Source organism: Ambystoma mexicanum, chromosome 14 (genome assembly GCF_040938575.1).
Source record: "Ambystoma mexicanum isolate Mex_15411 chromosome 14, UKY_AmexF1_1, whole genome shotgun sequence".
NCBI classification, from domain to species: Eukaryota; Metazoa; Chordata; class Amphibia; order Caudata; family Ambystomatidae; genus Ambystoma; species Ambystoma mexicanum.
The window spans coordinates 159,986,685-160,006,600 of NC_090940.1; the positions used below are offsets into that span (position 1 = coordinate 159,986,685).

A 19,916-nucleotide genomic window follows, 5' to 3' on the forward strand; every position below is an offset into this window, starting at 1 on the left:
CCAGCGGGGGAAACAATACAGGGACCAGCACACCCTATGTTGATTACTTAGCTTGCATTTTCAAAACCTAGACAAGGAATGAAAATAGTCTATCTGAATAGAGAATATTTAATAATCTCTGCATTGAGTTAGATCGGTCCTGGAAATAAATCCTAAAAACACTTGTGATGCTGTGCGTTTTATTTTTGTAACTAATGCTGTTGTAGTCCTGTATCGGTTTTATTGAGCAACACATTTGTATCACCGAAATGTTGGACAGATAGTAGGTCAGTGCCTTCCTACAACCCCCCAGCCCCAACCCCAAGTGTGAACTTGCTGCTTTGTGTAAGGCGGAATCTTTTGTGTGCCACTATGAAATAGTGAGACACTAGTGTATGCAAGGCAAACGACTGAAAGTTCTTGGTACCATCAAAGTGCTTTGTGAAGATACTCCTCACTGTGAAGTGGCCTCAAAGTGGACCTGTATAATGTTGCTAAATTCTTAAGTGCATGTTCGGGGCTGGTTCCACAGCAAGGGGTTTCTATATGGCTACCAAGTGGCCAACCAGCCACAAAGGCCCTTAGGACCCAGGATGGCCATACAAGCATCAAATCTGGCCCCATTGCTGGGGACCATGGTGCCAAAATAGCACTTTTCCTGTGGGTGGCGGAAGTCCTTGGACAGGCCTTGCCTATGATGTGAGAATCTTTTTAAGACTGTCAAGTGAGAATATTTGCTTGTAATTGACATGCACACACTCCATAGGTTTCTAATGTGCATGTAGCTTACCCTATATTTTATTATACCAAGACACCACTTTTGCAGCCATTTTGGAAAGGAGGATAATGTCTCGTAGTCACCAGAATATGCTCAGACTTTATAGTCTACCGGAGAGTCCAATTCCTGTCTGTGGTTAATGTTCCCCTTAATTTGAAAAGTGAGCAGTGACTGATGATGTGAGCAGTGATGCAGGCTTGGGTTACCCTACATTTTATTGTGCCATGGATTGCTTCGTTTTTCAAGGGTATTGTATTGTATCGTATCAATACAAATGCATGCAGGACCAATAGTCTAGCGAATTGTCTAATGCTGGTGTATGTTTAATGATCCCTCTAGCTTGAAAGGTGTGGAGCGACCCAACGCTGGGAGGTACTGGTGCGAGGCTGAAAAGGACGGCGAAAGGGTGGTGTCCAAGGAAATGTGGCTGACCGTTGAAGGTAAGAGTGAGACGGGTAATCGTTGGTTTCAAGAGCGTCTCTGATGGGGTGGTACAACCTGCCTTAGTGATCTTGTGGGCACGACAAGAGCTGTTTGTGTACACAAATCACTATCGCAACATGGGCAAATGTGTGACAGTCGGCTGCTTGTGATTCAAGAAGCAGCGCTGCACAAGACGGCAAACAACCAAAGCCGTTGTGAGAAATTCCAATGGGGAATGAACTGGGAAAATGTTTCAAGTTGTACAGTGATTTAGAAGAAATTATTTCTACAGGAAATGAATTAGAAAAGATATCATTAGTTAGCATTCTTACCAGCCACAGAAGTATGTTCCAAAAATGCCCTCTAAGAAGATAAGGCACTGCAATGTTAATTAGAGCCGGCCATCCTCCTCTATACTGTTTTCTGTTATTTGTGTTCAGAATTTCTGTAACTAGTATCCAGCTGTGCAGATAACCTGAATTGAGGCACTCGTCAAAATAAAAATCAAAATAGCCTACAAATATGAACCGAGCAGCACTTAATAAATGTTCTGAACATCTGGGAGTACTCAGACAAAATCCAGGTGGCAACAGATTTAAATAAAAAGGAGATCCAAGGATGGAACAAACCTTGGGAGTAAGGGAAGATGTAAAAATTCACCTCCAAATATGTTTTGATCTAAAGATCAACATTGTGGTAAATTAAAAATGGTTCCAAGATTGCAAAGCTGAAATAGTTTGGGAATTGGTGAGAAACCTCAATCCTGGATTGCGTCCAGGAGGAAAGAATGCACTAAAAGCATATAAAAAATGAAACAGAATAAAAGCTATAAGAAAAATCACTTCTACAAATATTTCCACATTGGGGTGGGGGAGATGTGGGGGGGTACTAGCCTTGTCTTAACGAATGACAATCAAAGATATATTCCTAATAGTGCATTGAAAGCTCGTTCATAGACTATACTGCACGACAGCGATATTAATGGGAATCGACAGGGTGCAATGGGACACATTAAAAGATCGAGTGCAAGACGGATAATCCTATCAGGTGGGATTGGAATAAACTCTTCCTGTTCTCAAAGCTGGTTCACAGAGGTTTTACATGTCCTGGATAACATTTGATCCTTCATCCAATCAAACCATGACTTTGTTGTACTACGTGAGGGTTATGATCGTGTGTACGTTGTTACTTCAATGTGAATTACTTTGTGGTAAGTCACTTTGATGCGATTAGTTTTGTCCGTTTATTCTTTTATAATGGGGTCCCCATACCCAGCTCCCTACGCTTCCATCCCCCCATACATAACTATTGACATTACTTTGCCATTAAGTAATTGCATTGAAATAAATTACCACGAAGTCATTCACTTTGATGTAACAAAGGTAGACGTTGGCCCTCATTACGACCCTGGCGGAGATCGTGGTGCAATATGCACCATGGAGCACGGCGGAAAGCTGCCAATACCGCCATGGGGGTTGGCGGATTTACCGCCCCATTCCGACCTTGGCGGGGCGGTAAATCCCCAATCCCCATTTTACCCTTCCCAATTCCCATTTTTGCCCCATAGGGTATAATGGGAGTGGGGAAGGCGTTAATTACGCCACCGTAAAATACGGTGGCGTAATTAACAACAAGGTCCCGTAGCGCCATGGATTTCTCCGCTCGGAAAAACCAGGCGGAAAACGGCTCCATGGCGCTACGGGAACTCGTAGTAGGGCGGAAGGGTCCGCCGCGAATACCGCTGGCGTAAACCCACTCCGCCAGGGTCGTAATGAGGCCCGTTCTGATGTTCTGCATTAATATTATTTCTGCCTGAGCTGAATAGGACCGTCAGTACAAATGCATGTTCTAATTTGCATGAATTACACGGTGTAAAGAAGTGTGGATTGATTATGAAAGGATATCTATTTTAAGGTTCAAATATGTTTACTCCACACAATACCCCCGTAGGCAATGGAAATTACTTTTTTCACTCCATAAAAATCAGTTTATGCCGGGTTTCAAAAGGAAGGTAGTGAAACGCTCCCATTTCAAAATGTTCTAGGGACCTGCACCCTCCACCAAAAAAACGATAGGTCAAGCTTTGCGGGAGCTGGCAGGTGGGGCATTTCTAAATGCTGGGGCTCGGACCAGAGACCCTGTAGATGGGGTTAATGGAGTGAAGCAAGCCAGGGGGAGCTGGAAGGAGGACGGGGAAGCTGGAAGTGGCAACAGATGGGAATAGAAGTCATGAAGGGATATACGGATGGGAAGGATGAGGGAGAGAAATGACCGAATGTGAATAAGAAGGCATGCAAAAATTGGGAAAATAGTGAAATATCGAACGGCACTACTGTTTAATTCCTCTAATGTACGTAGACTTTGAAATGAAAAAAAAGTGATTTAAAGAACAAAAAGAAAAGTCCTACAACTCAGGCCCCACTGTAATAGATGGTATCTAGCCTGGCACGCCACTTCCACAGTGGTCCCATTCGCTGTCATACAGCCCTTTTGTTCCTTAATTGTTACTTTGACCTGTGCACAATGGTACTTTATACATAGGTCAAATCATACGCTGCAGTATCCGATGGCAAAGGCGACAGGGTTAATCCGGTTTCCCAAGCGCAGGCCCCCAACAGACATGCCGGCGGCCTTGTTACGGGGACGACAGCCGACGGTGGAAGCGCCGAGACTTGACACATGTGTCGAGCAAACGGCAACGCACAACGTCTAGGGGGAGGTCAGTTGAATCGCTGTCCTCTGCGCACTCCGGATCGAGTTCGCCACATGACAGAACCTGGCTGTCGAAAGACAGAACAGACATTGTCGATAATAACATTCCCAAACGTCGCACGGCAGTGGACGAGACTTCAGATCCATCCATAGCCGAGATTCGACGTTCTGCATCGATATCGGTAAACAAAAAACATACAGACAGGACTAGCCCATTTAGTAAAAACGCACGTCCCAGAAGGCCAAGTTAAGTCAAGGGAGTCTAAGAAGAGTTCTTCAAATACCCCGCATAGGGATAAGCCACAGAAGGATAGGTCCCCTCACAAGAGTAAGGAACCTCAGGAACAGGATTCCATGTCTTCAGCCATAAAGAAAAAGGCTACACCTTACCACCCACTCCAGAAGATTTAGGTCTCCCATCTCAACCAGCGGACCTTCCTAGCTCTGACCAGTGGTCAACTGAAGATATCGATAGGGTCATGAAAAGAAAGTCCTTCATGGCAAACTTTTATGAGAAAGACCCTGAATACTTCACAAGCTTTCACTCCACCCCCAACCCCCACAACAGCGCCCTCTGGGTCTCAGAACCCTGTTCAACCCCCTGCTAAAAGGTCTCACCCTTATGAGCTAGTGCAATATCCCACTGTCATTGACCTATATGACCCGGACACAGATCATGAAGTCCTCTATGTCCAAGAGGCCGCAGACCCTTATTATGGAGATAATGAGCCAGATACAGACCTGTATAACATGGACTCCCCAGTTAATCAAGACTCCCCAGTTGTGGACTCACCCATAGATAATCAGCCTCTTCTGAACAAAGTGCTCATCAAGGCAGCTGAGCATTTCCAAATATCTACTCGAGGAGCAACAGGACAAGGATTTTGTCGACAAAATCTTGGGAGATAAAAAGGCTGTAACTCAATTTATTCCCCTACTAAAGTCTGCTCAGCGAAAGATACAACGCTTGCTGGAAACACCAAATCAGACGTGGGCGGTGAACCCCTGCATAAAAAAACCTTTCAGACTTGCACTATCAGACCCGCTATACATCAGGGGGCAGCTGAAGCCTGACTCGCTCGTTGTGACTACAACAAGAAAAAGAGCTGGTACTCCGCTAATCACCACTGAGGCTCCTACAGACAAGGAGAGTAAGAGGCTGTACACAATGCACAGGAAGGTGGCCTCTTCCGCTGTATTCCAGACCAAGATAGCTAATAACTCTACTCTTTTAGCTAGTTAGAACTGCCATAAATGGGATGAGGTCTCAGCTTTACTCTCATCATCCCCAGAACCCCTCAAGACTCAATTAGCACTAGTGGCTGCAGAAGGCAGGGCAGTTTCAAGCTGCTTGCTAAAGAGCAATCTTGATGCTGCAGACAATGCCGGCAGAATCGTAGCTGAGGGAAACATTATTAAGCGTCACGCTTGGTTACACCAATCCGGTTTGAGGCCAGAGATTCGGGCCACTGTCATTAACATGCCCGTCAAGCTCAATGTACTCTTTGGTAAGGCCGTTGAGGACACCTTGGAAACTGCCAAGGAAGAATATGATACATTAAAACCATTGGGCCAGCTGACCAATAAACCTTCTGGCCAGAGGGGAAACCGGAATTTTTGTCGCTCACGTGGACAAAACTCCCAGAGGGGTTCCAGCTATAATCAACATCGGGGGAATGGCCTGGGGAACAATCCAGGCCAGGCCTTTCAGAATTACCAGAGAGGATCACGTGGTCAGGGAAGGGGTTCCAACTCCAGAGGTGGTACCCCACCTTAGAAACAGTGACAACTTGCTTCAGGTGCCCTCCCATGCCTCTCCAATAAGAAGGTGCATTTCCAACTTCACCCACGCATGAGAGGGTATCACCTCAGACAGATCGGTGCTGTCCACCATAGCAGGCGGGTACTGTGTAGAGCGCCACAAACGACCCCAGAACCATCCCCATGCCAGAAAACGCACTCCAAAGAAGACCAACGCAAACTCCTCGAGGAAATCGACACGCTGCTCCTAAAGGATGCTATTGAAATCGTCCTGGCCAACCAGGTAAACAAGGGTATTTATTCAACCTACTTCCTTGTGCCAAAGAAAGATCTAACAATGCGCCCAGTATTAGACGTACGCCCTGCAAACAAGTATGTCAAGCCACAAAAGTTCTGCATGACTGCACTACAAGACATAATCCCTCTGCTAAAGCAGGGGACTGAATGGCAACACTGAATATGAAAGATGGCTATTTTCATATTTCAATGTTCCCAGAGCACAGAAGATTCTTGCATTTGAAGATAGCGAACCAGCACTACCAATTCAAAGTGCTTCCCTTCGGAATAGCCTCTGCTCCAAGGGTATTCACAAAGGTACTGGCAGTGGTGGCAGCACACCTGCGCAGGGAGGCAATTCCAGTGTACCCTTACCTGGATGACTGGCTGATTACGGGGCCACTCCCCTCATTTGCAGGCAGAACAATCAAAGAACTATCAACCTACTCTTTCAATTGGGCTTCTCGATAAATGAGAAAAAATCAAGCCTAGTGCCCAGCACGACCAAACAGTTCCTAGGAGCTGTCATAAACCCAGAGGGGTTGGTCTTTCCATCAGAGGAAAGAGTCCAAAACAGGTTACTGCAAATACCTCATTATCAGGCGGCCGCCAGATAAGGATACGCAGAGCAGTGCAATTGCTAGGCATGATGGCATCTTGCATTTAACTGGTAGCACACGCGCGCCTGCGCATGCAACCCATGCAGGAGTGGTTGCGAAACAATGGTCTCAGGCAAGTGGTCAGTGGGACGATCTAGTGATCGTTTGGCCAACACTAGTACAAAACCTTCCATGGTGGACAAGAGAAAACCCTTCCAGGATCCAGAAGTGCAGGCAGTTGTCACAACAGACACCTCACTCGCTGGGAGGGGGGCTCATTACCTTCATCACACAGCTTAAGGTCTGTGGACTCGTGCTACGGTGCAGAACCACATAAATCTGCTGGAACTACTGGCAGTGTTCAAGGCGGTTTAGACATTCCAGATACACCTAGCAAACCAGTCAGTGCAAGTCCTCACTGACAGCACCACAGCGTTATTTTACATCAACAAACAGGGGGGGACACGGTCTCCAAATCTGTCCAAGCTAGCGCAACGAATTTGGAAATGGGCACTCAAACGGAAGATATTCCTATCGTCGCAACATGTTCCAGGGGGTACTCAACTCACTGGCAGACTCATTGAGCAGAGATCCCCTACCATAGGAACACGAGTGGAAACTAGACTCAGGGGTCGTACAACACCTCTTCTCTCTATGGAGTTACCCCAAAATAGACTTGTTTGCTACAAGCGAAAACAAACAATGCCAAGACTTCGCGTCCAGGTTCCCCCAGCCAGGCTCCAGGAGGAACTCCCTATGGATGAACTGGTCAGGGAAATATGCCTATGCTTTTCCACCAACACCTCTCATGAAGAAGGTGGTCAACAAGATCCACAAGGATCAAGTGACGCTTATCCTAGTTGCTCCTATGTGGGCGAGACAACACTGGTATCCACATCTGCGCAAACTGGCGATGTGCGATCCCATCAAACTCCCGTGCCTGTCCAAGCTACTCACTCAGCACTGGGGATTTATCAATGCACCCTCAGCCTCAATCTATTGAAGTCATAGAGTTCGGACATCTCTACCTACCACAGAGGTGTATGGATATCCTTAAGGAGGCACGAAAACCAAACACTAGACACTGTTATTTTGACAAGTGGAAGAGATTTGTAATTTGGTGCCAGTCTAAACAAATTAACCCCATTGAATGTACCCCAAGCCACATTCTAAATGATATCCTCCACTTGCTAGATTTAGGGTTAGTATTCAACTCGATTAAGGCCCTAACCGGCTTACACTACCTCCCACAATAAAGTATTGTGGTGGAATGTGCCGGTCATCAAGGCATTCATGGAGGGAGTACAGAGACTCCACCGTCCAATCTCAAACCCGCCACCAGGGGGGGGGATCTCAACATAGTACTCGCTAAACTCTTGGGACCCCCTTTCTAGCCTATGCACAAGTCCAGTCTAAAACACCCAACTTACAAAACTGCCTTCTTTGTGGCCATCACTTCCATAAAAAGGGTCAGTGAAATACAAGCATTCTCAGTGCAGGATCCTTTCTTTGTCATACACAGGATAAGCTGGTTTTACGGACATATCCTAGGTTCTCCCCTAAATTCATCTAAGAATTTCACGTAAACCAGTCTTTTGAGCTTTCGGCTTTCTTCCAGAATCCCCAAAGCTCAGCTGAGGTAAAACTCCACACACTAGATGTGAGGAGTGCAGTCCTTTAATATGTAAAGAAAACCAGACCGCTAAGGAAACCAGACCAACTGTTTGTCCCCATAGCCCCAGGCAGAGAAGGGGATTGCATTTCCAAGAATGCCATCGCCAGATGGATATTCGGATGCATACAACTGTGCTATTCCCTTTCAGACAAGAACACTGCCTTTCACGCTAAGAGCTCACGCCACAAGAAGCACAGGAGCTGGCATTTATTGCATATGTCCCCATAGACAGCATTTGCAAAGCAGCTACATGGAGCCGAGTTCACACCTTCACTCAGCACTACTGCATTGACACACATTCCAAGACAGATACACAGGTGGGACAAGCGGTTCTAAGAGATCTGTTCACCCATGAACCTTCTCAGGTCCCACCACCTTCTCCTAACACTGCTCACTAATTTATGCACAGCATGTGATCTAAGCAGATTCCTCAGAAGGGATACATTACTCATTACTCACCGTAATCGTATTTCTGATGCTTGTATCTGCTTAGATTGACATGCGCCCTCCCTTCCTCCCGTCAGAGAGGAGGAGCATGGATGCTTATGAGCTTGTCTATACATATCTGCTTGGATACATCTGTACTCACGCTGCACTTCATGCTACCTCATGTCAGAAAAATAACAATTTAAGGGACCTCGACGCGCGAAGGACCAAGGACCATGAGTACAGCGAACGTCACATTAGGGATAGTATTACTAGCATACCCTGTCGTCCCTTTTCGAATTTCGAAAACAACTGTAATACTCTGCAGCTTCCACTAGATTCTAAGCAGATACAAGCATCAGAAATACGTTTATAGTGAGAGATGTATCCCATATCTTTTTGCTAAAAAAAAAAATTATAAATGCTGCCTTTGCCAGATGGCTAATCATACGTTTCTTTTTTATCTAACTTGTTTTAAATGTTCGTTTTGACATGAGGTAGGCTTTCTATAAGCGTAACTAGTTTACATTTTTCTCCCTCCTCCCCCAATAATCCAAGATTTTCTTTATTTCAGTCCCTACCCTTTGGGATAGAGAGAGGCTTCTTTTGTGAACGTGCAAAGTTGTTTTCCCCCTTCTCTTTTGCCGGGGCTAGCTGTAGGGTGACTTGGGCAACCTGTGACTTGAATCCATGCCAGACCTGTCTTTTGAAGTACTCTTTTAGGCGTGTGGTTGCTGTAGTTACCGGTGTTCTGAGCTTCTTTTTCCTGATAGATCTGTTCCCCAGTGTCTTCAAAAAGCACTGGTATAATCTGTCTTCACAAAGGTGAAACAGAATGTTGATGCGCTTGCAGGGCCATCCTTAGGGAAGGGCAACCTGGGCGACTGCCCGGGGCGCCCTGCCAATAGCCCCCCAGCACGCCAGCTCAGGGGAGTCTTTCACGGCCTCCCGGAGCTGGCGCGGTAGGTGAAGACCTGGCAGGCACCCGATTGAGAGCGGGGTGCATTTTATCACACTAGGATGTAGCTGTCAAACCAGCAGGGGGCAGCCTTTGAAAGGCAGCCCCATGCTGGTTTGACAGCCGCAGTTCAATTGAAGGGAAATGGGCTCCAGGTGTATTGTGCTCCTCCAATTTATGTGTAACAAATAAATAAATGAATAAATAAAAAATAAAATAAAAAAATAAAAGGCAAGAGGCATCCCTTCCTCCCACCCTCCTGCGATCATACCTCCCCCCCTCGCACCCCGCAATACCTCAGAGTCCTCACCCCATCTCATTACTGAACTGAAGACCCATCCCCCTCATTCCCCCATCCCCTGGCCTATCCCCCCATCGACACCAGCCAACAACCCCCCCACCATATCCCTACCCCTCTCTAAAAACTGCATGTCTTGCCCTAGCAAGAACAGTGGCCTCATCTCCATCACCCTCCTGCCCCCTCCCACCCTCTCTCACACACCGACTGCGCAGAAACCCATGAAAAGTAGAAAAACAAGCCTGGTTCCCTTCAATGACTATGTACTCCTCGACCCAACCCCACAATGTCTCACCCCCCCACCATCACCACACTCCCCCCTACCCTCACCCTGCTTCCAACCCCTCTCCCTCTACTTCTCCCCCAGCACACCTGGCATCCCCAGCCCCTTGCGATTCACACAAGAATCCCTCCCTGCCCTTTGACCACCTGCCCACCAGCACCCGCCTTCCCAATTCTGTCTTCCCCCTCTCACATCCTCCTCCGCCCGCCTACTCTTCCCAACCTCCATCGACCTGACGGCAACCGTCATCAACCAGAACCTACTGTCACCCTACCTCCCTTCTTCCCTTCCTATCCCTGACCCACCGACCTTGAATGCGCCAGCAACCCCTACACTCCTCTGCCACTCCCGTTACACCCCTACCCACACCCCTACAACCTCCAGGACAACTCCACACTCCGAAGTCAGATGCATCCTTTTTAATGCCGCTCTATAGAAAAAAAACAGACACAATATCTTTGACCTCCTCTCCTCTGACAATCCTGACCTAGTCTTTATCACGGAAAGCTGGTTCTCCGATGACTTTGCCCCTGTTGCTCATGAGGCCCCCCACCCCCTATTACTGCCTCATCCCCCTCAACAGACCCTCTAGAGGAGGCGATGTGGCAGTCCTTTTCAAATCAATCTCACTTCTCTGTCTCACTCGTCGACTCCCAGATATGCACTCCATCATGCAAATCCCTTCTTGTTAAACTTTCACTGCCTCTGACGTTCTCCCACAGCTTCCTAATCATCTACAGACCTCCCGGTATTTTGATAGACATTTCACAACCAACCTCTGTGAATCTATAGCCACCATCCAAGTAAACCACCCCTCTTTAGGAGATACTAGGAGATTTCAATATCTGGTTAGACATCCCCACCAACCCCATGACCCATTCACTGGTCAACAGCCTTGATGCGCTTAACCTCTCCCGTCACATGAACGGCCCAACTCATTCTAAAGGACACACCCTAGATGCTATCTTCAGCTCCCACAACCTGATACATCCACCCCCCCCCCTACCACTCATCTGGTTGGATCACTTTCTTGTCCCTTTCTCCACCCTCTGCCCTGCCTTCGCCCCCACCGCTGAACTAGCCACCCCCCTTCGCTGCAAATACTGGAATAAACTAAAGAACTTCCCTGACCTAGCCGAAGCCCTGCTTCAAAGACCCCCCACAGCTATCCCCCCTGATGAATCTCTAACTATTGACTCCTTCGACTCATGGCTCAATGACTCACTAATTCCACTCACCCCCTCATGCCACTCCTCCTCGCGCCTTGGACCTTTTCCCAAATGTTTTACTCCTCAGCTGAGGAATGCCAAACAACTAAATAAATCCTTGGAACGCAAATGCCAGAAAAGAATAACCAATCTCAGTAGATCCACCTTCGCCTTGCACCATCGCAACTATAAAGCAGAAATCTGAAAACCGCAGCAAGGAACTCCACAGACTCGTATCTGAATTCGTCAAACCCACCTCTACCTCTGCCCAATCTACCCCTTCACAATCACTCTGCGACTCCCTCTCACTCCACTTCTACACCACCGCTCTCAACAGAACACCTTGCCTTAACAACAAACTGGCCCTCCTCGCCCACCCCAAAATCAGAACACCCTTATCAATCATCCCCCCGCCCGCCGCCGCAACACTCACCGTTCCCACCTTTTTGACTCCTTCAAACCAATCGCCAGAGATTAATTTCTCGACCTACTCTCTGCTCGAAAACCCGCTGGCTCCCGCCTTGACCCCTGCCCCGCCTCAGTCCTCAAAGAAACATTCTCATCCACCTGCGCAGGAGAGTATGCAAGAACCATCCTAAATGACTCCCTCAGCTCTGGAATCTTCCCCAATGCCTTCAAAATTGTACATGTCAAGCCTCTTCTAAAAAAAATATCCCTCGACCCCCCGCCCCTCACCTCAAAAATTACCACCCCATCTCAAACACCAGATTCCTTGCTAAACTCATTGACGGAACTGCATACTCCCAACTAAACGCCTTTGTCGAATCCAACAACCTCCTTGACCCGGCCCAATCAGGCTTCAGACCGCCACACAGAACCGAAACCACTCGGGCCTCAATCTGGGACGATCTTAAGATCACCGCTGACTCTGCAGGGTGCACTGCACTAATTCTCCTAGAACTCTCTTCCGCTTTCAACGCAATTAACCACTCAATCCTTCTTGACCACCTCCACTCCATTGGAATCCATGGAACCGCTCTCAAATGGATCACCTCCTTCCTCAACAGGAAACAAATAACCCTCCTCTCTGCTTTTGCCTCGCCCGCTCACCCAGTTAATACTAGAGTACCGCAAGGCGCATGTCTATCAGCCCATCTATTCAACCTCTATATGTCCACCCTCCCTAGAGTCATCCACCCACACAATATCCTGCGCTACAACTATGCCGATGATGCACAGATCATCCTGGAACTCCTCAACTCGGACTCCAACTCTCAGCCCGACCTCGCAGCCTGCCTCCTTAACATCGACCGTTGGATGACTATAAACCACCTCCTCCTAAACCCAACAAACACCGAAATCATGGTGTGCACCAACACTGAGCTTCTCCTCTGTCCACTCCCATGGCCCCGATCCATTGGCCAAATATGTAAGTGTTCTAATCTATCACCTAACAAAGGTCAGGCTGCAGACAAGAAGTGACCTACTAGTAGAGTGCATATTTCACAGAGGGAATACAACCCTGTCGTAGACCCAGGATTAGTCACTTCTTGTCTGCAGCCGACCTATGTTCAGTCATAAATTAGAACACTTACATAGACTCAATGATTATGTTGAATTGTTGTACTTGTGATAATACGTTTTTTGAATTGTCCAATGTATTACAAGCAGTGTTCATAAGCACTGCCCTTGCACACACTTGTGGTGTTCACATATTGCACTGTCCAAATTGGGGGGAAAAAAACAATTGTGGTTGTTAGCCAATTGCTTGTGAACTGCGGCTGTTAAGGACTACCTGCTCCACCTTTTCCTAGATGGAAACGTTTTCAGGAAGCCAAAGAAGGTGGAGGTTGGATGCATTTATCCAAGATGTCAAGGCCCAGTCACGTTGCTTTCTAAAATGTGTTCTGAACATAGGACTTTTTGAGAGCTCGAAGAAAACTGCTACACTAAGGAAGGAATTGCCCAATGAGGTCAATATTTATGACCCCCAGAGAAAAATGAAAGTAGAGGCAAGCTGACATGGACCCAAAACAGTCTAATTTCCTGTGATTTATCAGAATGCAGTCCGAAGCACACCACCGCTAGACCTGTTACCTGGAATGTGTTGTGGTAATGGCATCCGGTAATATTACCCCCACACAAATGGTCACCATACATATAGTCGCCGGGAAAAGGCTGTGGCAACATTGTGTGTGGTCCCCATCTGTAAGGGGAGCAGAGCTATCCCCCGTTCGCGTTGGGGGCAAGAAAACAAATTAAAATTAAAAACTGTGGTTGTGGGGGTGTCCCCAACAGGTTCAGTGATAATGCTGCCGCAAACCACAGCCATTTTGCTGCAACTATTTTGCCACACAGCCTTTTTTCTGCGACATTATAACATGGAACTGTCTTAATCTAGCGCCATGATCTCCACTCCATGTAATTGATGTGTTGCTTGGGTGGGTTAGCCATGTTGCTCTCGACTAAGCTGCATTATAAACAGTGGGGGGACCTCCGCGTGCACTGTTATTGGAGCTGAGGCTGACCTAGTTGGTTGGTGCCACAAGCCAAGAGTCATGAAGACTGCCTTTGCCCACCCCGTAAAAACAATACATTTGGGCTACAGAGTTTCCTGGTACTTAGATTAAGTTCTGAGTAGCACATTTGTGATGCAGCCCTACACGATCAAAAGGAACCGTGGCAGTCACTGGGGCAATAGAGGGCCCGGCCTAAGCATGTAGCACACGAGGGTGTTAGAAGCAGAAGATGAATTACTTGCCGGTGAAGGAGGGAGCAGTGGGGCAACCATCATCAGCGCCTTACTAACCAGCCGATTCGGATGAATTACTTGCCGGTGAAGGAGGGAGCAGTGGGGCAACCATCATCAGCGCCTTACTAACCAGCCAATTCGGACAGGCCCAAACAGTACCGTTTGCTCAGACACTCATGCTCAGGACACCGCAATCACCGTACCAGTGCACATGCGGGCAGACAATCGAGGTGAGTTACTAGACCGTTTTTAGATCTTGCTGTTGCTAGATACTAAGCAGTGTCTAGCAGTGGCAAGATTGAGCAAGCAGCGGAAGTGCTTAGGGCTTGGTGTGTCCCGCCCAGATCCACTAACCACATATCTTGACCCATGCTCCTAAAGCTGAGCACCACCACAGCTGCCTTCTTGGGGGATTTCCTGCCAATTCATGTGCAATGCCAACAGATGGATGGTCTCAGGATGTTAGCTCAGGGGCAACGTGCTTGGCTTAGAAGCAAGACGACACGGAGCAACGCAGGTTCGATCCCCGGGCTCGCGCTTAGAAACCTCTGGGTTTTAAGCGCGTTATAAATAACCTATCATATTATATCATAATGGACAGTAAATTTGACAAATTTTGCTCTGCTTAATTCCCCTCCCCATAGCCTGGCTCATGGGGTCTGGGAGTACCCATCTTAATTCAATGCACCCTTGCATGCCAACGTTATGCCTTCATGGGCAAAGGGTCCTTCTGGCAGCCAGTCGCGGCAGAGCCCAATTTCTTTTCTTCTTTTTTTATTAGGATCAATGTACCTCTACCTCGAGCCCCCCCCCCTGCGCCACTGCTGCGGCATGCCATGCAGCCATCTAGAATTGCCATGCAGTAGAGACAACCACTATGACGTGGATCCTTGTGGGTATTTTGGAGCTTGCCCAGGAGACGTAGAACCTGTTGGCCATCTAATCCTCAACTCCGGAGTATCTTCAAGGGTGGTTTTGTTTGTTAACATGCAGTCATTGTGGTTGGCATGATCTAGCCAGAAGCTGACTACTGATCCCCTCTGGGCGCGCGGAGTATATGAACATCGGATAAGCCACACTTGACGCGCGCCGCATATTTGATTGCAGGTGATGCAGCAAAAGGGATCAAGGGTATTCCTTGGCAATACAATCTTGCCGTATCTTTAAGCGTGTGTGTTCAATGAGTGGGTGCCAAGGACGAGAGGTTAGTTTCTGAACTACAAGATATGACGCACCTGTGCACTGCCACCTCAGCAGGGAGTTGTCCCAGTGATCAAAAATAAAACAATAAAATGAAGAACTTTGAACCTGAATAGTGTAGCATGGCCCTACGTGATAGGTGGTGCCCGGTGATGGCACTTAAATTGCTGTGTGGTGTGCATCCTCGTCCCTGAAAACAAGGAAAGGGGTGCTTTTCTGAAGTGTAAAACACAGAGATCTGCCTCCGTGAAATACAAACAAAAGGGTTGCTTTTTTGTATATGCCAGCTGGCACCTATCAAGGGCTTTGACATATTGTGATGCTGAATTCATAGCTGGGCTTCACAGGCCCCAGGTCTGTTTCTTCTGAAGCCTTATATTGTATTACTGAGCTGGGGCAGACACAAGTGTGACATGGAGAATGCTAACCAGCAAGTCACAGCTCGCTGGTAAGGGGCCACTAGACTTCCAAAGCCCCTCGTTCTGTGCATACTGCACAGTCAATGTCTGCACCACACACACCCACCTGATTTTTCTAGCTAGTCTGTGATGTGTCTTAATTTGTTGACATGAAAACAGTGTGGTAAGACTGCATGCACATTTTAATCAAAAGATGATTGTGTGATTGTGCCAAAAATGTCTGTGATGTGAAGACAGGGCAATACACGGATGTCTGGTTGTCTTGTGCAGGTAAGAAATTTGCAATCAGGGTTTTGTAATTTTTTTTTTTTTTTTTTTTTTTTACTGAATCCTCGATTTCGGGAATAAGGGGTGTTTAAAATGAATGTTGATAAGAAGGAAAGGGGGAGTTTATAAAAAATGGAGACGAGCATGGGTACAACTTTAGACTGAGAGTGCCACCACCGGCGGGTAATGCCAGAAAGACACACTTCCGGCTTCTAAAGTTGCTTGCTGTGGAGGCAATTGCGGTACAGGGTGCATAGCACTGCTGATGCCTGGATGAATATTCCTTGCAGATAACTTTGGGCAAGAGGGTTTTTTCCAGAGTCCTGTTTTAGTGCTGCGGGGAATTTACGTTGGATCCCCTGCTCCCCCCACCCCCTCGTCTATCTGCTTGTGCGGGGGGGCACACCCGCAGCTCCAGCCCACCAGCCTCTTACCCACCCATAGCACCACCATTCCCTTGTGCAGGGGACATTCCCGGAGCCCCTGATTTACACCACCGCCCCAGATCTAGGTCGTCGCTTTAACAATAAACCTGCACCCGTGCCCACAATACACCCCCAGTCCAACTCCTTACCACATGTGTTTTTGGGCCCCATTTTATTCCGCGTCACCAGTTATGTGAGGAAAAGTCATATGCAAATTCGCCACGGACCACTGTACGAACACAGCAGCCTGTCTGGAACCCGCCCTCGCGCACGTGGCCACTCCCACGCTGTGCCATTTTATTTTGGGAAAGACGTTTATTAGCCTGAACCATACTGGAAACCCTAAGAAGCACTTGAATGACCGCTTGGAAGGGGATATTAGATCCTGCATACTTTATTACTTTCAGATTTTTCTGAAATGTGTTTGTTCTTAGTATTTCTTTTACTCTTTCATATGCTATATAGTACAGGCACTGAAATCATTATCTAATGAGCTGGAGGTAAAAGCTGCTCTGCTCCTGGGTATTGGGGGGGGGGGGTACCTCTGGGGAACGAGGGGCTGATCCATAGCCTGCTGCGACGCCCACATGACATGCAGACCATAACACTTTGACCCTTCTGTATCGCCCGTGATGACTTAAATGTCTTTTCAGTGTGTGCTAATGCTCCTTTATACACATCCCCACACAAATGGTTAATGTCAGCTGGGTATGTTGGCATGGCACCAGTGGACCTAGCATGGACCTGTAACCTCTGGCTTTCCAGATGTTTGGGACTTTCGCGCCCATCAGCCCTAGCCATCATGGCCAATGGTGAGGGACCAGGGGAGTTGGAGTCCAAAACAACAGGAGAGCCACAAGTTGCAGACCCCGGCTTAGAGCGTCCATGGTTGCTTCCGATAGCTGTTGGTGTCAAGCTAACCGTGCCTTCTAGGCTTCAAGCAGGGGCTTAATTACTCTAAGCCTTTTCAAACCCTGTTATAACTATGTGCCTTGCAGTAAAAGGGTGCCACATCATAAATGTTGTGGGCAGCTCTCTCAGTGGCAGATCAGGGGGGGCTGTTGGTCACACAGGTCCCAACATGGAGAAGGCACAAAGCTGGATTTAGCAACCCAGGGCCGTCCCATTCTTTATCCGTTCCCAAGCTTTGCCAGCAAGCTATGCCTGCCTTGCTGGAGGCCTACCTGTGCAGCCAGCCCCCGCCCTCTGCCCCCACCCTAGTGGCTCACCTTGGCTTGGTCCCTGGCGCTCGTTTCATCGCTGGCTCGCTGCCGTTTGCTTCTTGCGATCATTTCTGAAGACGGTAATATCAGCCCCTCCCCTCCCCGCCCCCCCCTCCCCGCGGTTGCCTCCGTGCATTTAGCCCCTCACATAAGAAGTGCAAGAAACACACTTTAAGGGTCTCCCTCGCCTATTTCCATAATTCGTTTCTGCTCTGCTGTTGGTTTTGAAATATGCACAAGTGTCGGAATTCCTTGACGTGTTGAGCCCTGTGCATTTTTTGAACCCGCGCTGCCTCGATCACTAGCCATGCTTTTCACTAGAAACGGCGTCCACATGTAACCTCACTTGCATTATGGGAGATTTAGCTGTGCACGCTTCGCTTGCTGCAACTGTGTGCAATCCAGTTACGGCTGGCTATACTTGCGCCCCTCTGACCCTAGCCCTGCTCCGTTTACACGCGGCTGCCCTTGTATCTCGCGCCTCGTCTACTGGGTCTCTTGCCCTCTTCTGATTACCCTCCCTAGTCATTTCACATGGTCTGTTTCACCTCTGGGGGACGCCCAGTTCAGCACTATACGCACAAGTCTAGGCACGTTAAGGCCACTCAGGTGCTGAAGTGCACTGTACAAAAGACTCTTAATAGAACCTTCATTGATAACCAGCTCCTAGTAGCGATCCCTTTTTAACCTGTGTTTTGAAGTTGTGAGCATCCCCTGGATGGCAGGAGCCAAACCGCTGCAATCCCCACGTGTGGATCAGTCTTCCTATCCAAGCTGTGTCCAATAGGGCAGCGCCGCCATTTGCTGCCTAGGATTAGGTTGGTCTTTCAAAGCCTGATAATGCATCTTTTCCATTAGCCGGATCCTCTGCCTCATTCTCCGAGCTGCTTTGCCCCAAGCTGCTTTGCCAGACGTCTTCAACTGGGGCAAGTGCTACCTTCTAAACGAGCACCCCAGTTCTCTGTAAAGCCCGCATTTACTACACTCTCAAACTTGACTTTTATGGGTAAGGTCATGAAAAATAGCATTGATTATTGACTACCCAACCGCTGACAGGGAAACCTCTTTCTGGATCACTCAATCCAGCTTCCGAAGCTCCGGTACTAATGAGGCCACTACGATAGGAATCCTAGATGACCCACCCAACTGACCAAACCATGCCGGTGCTCCTCAACCTCTTGCTAACAATCGCCCGGGCTTTTGCAAACGCACAAAAATAATTTGGTAGATGGCGAGTAAGCGATAAACCACAGCTGATGCAGAATTTGTACGCCACTAGTTCTAAGACTAGCTGTTTAAAATTCAGAAGTATTAACCTGCTATAATAAGAACAAGAGTGTTCCCCGTTACCACCCTTTGACACTCGCCTAAGAGTGTGGCTGATTGACAACTCTGCAGGTGCTGTTGACTTCGACACCGCACTATTGAGAGAAGCAGGTTTTTATGTGTGCAAGACGACCAGGTTGCTCCTGTGAGTTATTAGTTCCGACTTCTTCCCCCTTTGCAGACTATTCCAGCTCCTGGCCCCAAGGGCCAGAATCCTGACAGGTTTTCAGGATATCCCTAATTTAATACACATGAGAAAAATGTGCATACATTTAGAATCATTGTACGCAAATTTATCTCATGAATATTAATGGCGTGTATCCTGAAAATCTGACATTGATGTGGCCTTCGAGGCCCGGAGTTGGACAAACCTAATACCAGGCCTAGGCCACAGGGACACAAACCCCTCCCTCAGACATTGATGCCCATCGCCTGGAGGCGTTAGACAGTCCGCTTTAATTATTCTCCTACTGGTTATGGGTGTTGTAAATGACCGTAAAGAAGGGCATCACACAACTGTATGTTATTAAAAGAAGGCAGTATGGGGAATCCCATTGTGAACATACCAGAGGCGCTACAAAAAAGAGTGGCCGAGGTGATGCAGGGTCAGTTTTTGAAAGACGGCAGGATAGGGGGAAAATCACTGTATGTCCGTATCATATCCCAACAAGTGTGGAAAAAACGTTCCTTAGAAAGCGCTGATGTGCCGCTTACAAAAACGAGGACAGTAAAAGAGATCACAGAGAAATCATTTTTGAAGAACAGTAACAACATCAAGGTTGTTAGACTCCTGCATGTCCTAGGTCACCGTACAAGCCCTAAGGGGGAATAAAGGGCGAAATATATAAAAGTAAAGTTTACACTTTGGACTGAGAATACATATACAAATACACAGGTAACTAGTCCGAACTGTCTATTATGGGTACATATTAATTTTACTATCCCATAGACCGCACGAGACTTCCCA

General features: G+C 47.7%; 1 protein-coding gene across 2 annotated transcripts in view; it reads left to right on the forward strand.

Moving 5' to 3' along the window:
- The window catches only part of TYRO3 (TYRO3 protein tyrosine kinase), a 721,378-nt gene that overhangs the window by 225,316 nt on the left and 476,146 nt on the right, over positions 1-19,916 (forward strand). For both annotated transcript variants that reach the window (XM_069638795.1, XM_069638796.1), the window contains one exon: positions 1,097-1,197. In XM_069638795.1, the coding sequence (XP_069494896.1) occupies positions 1,097-1,197 (101 nt within the window). The remainder of the gene's footprint in view (positions 1-1,096; positions 1,198-19,916) is intronic.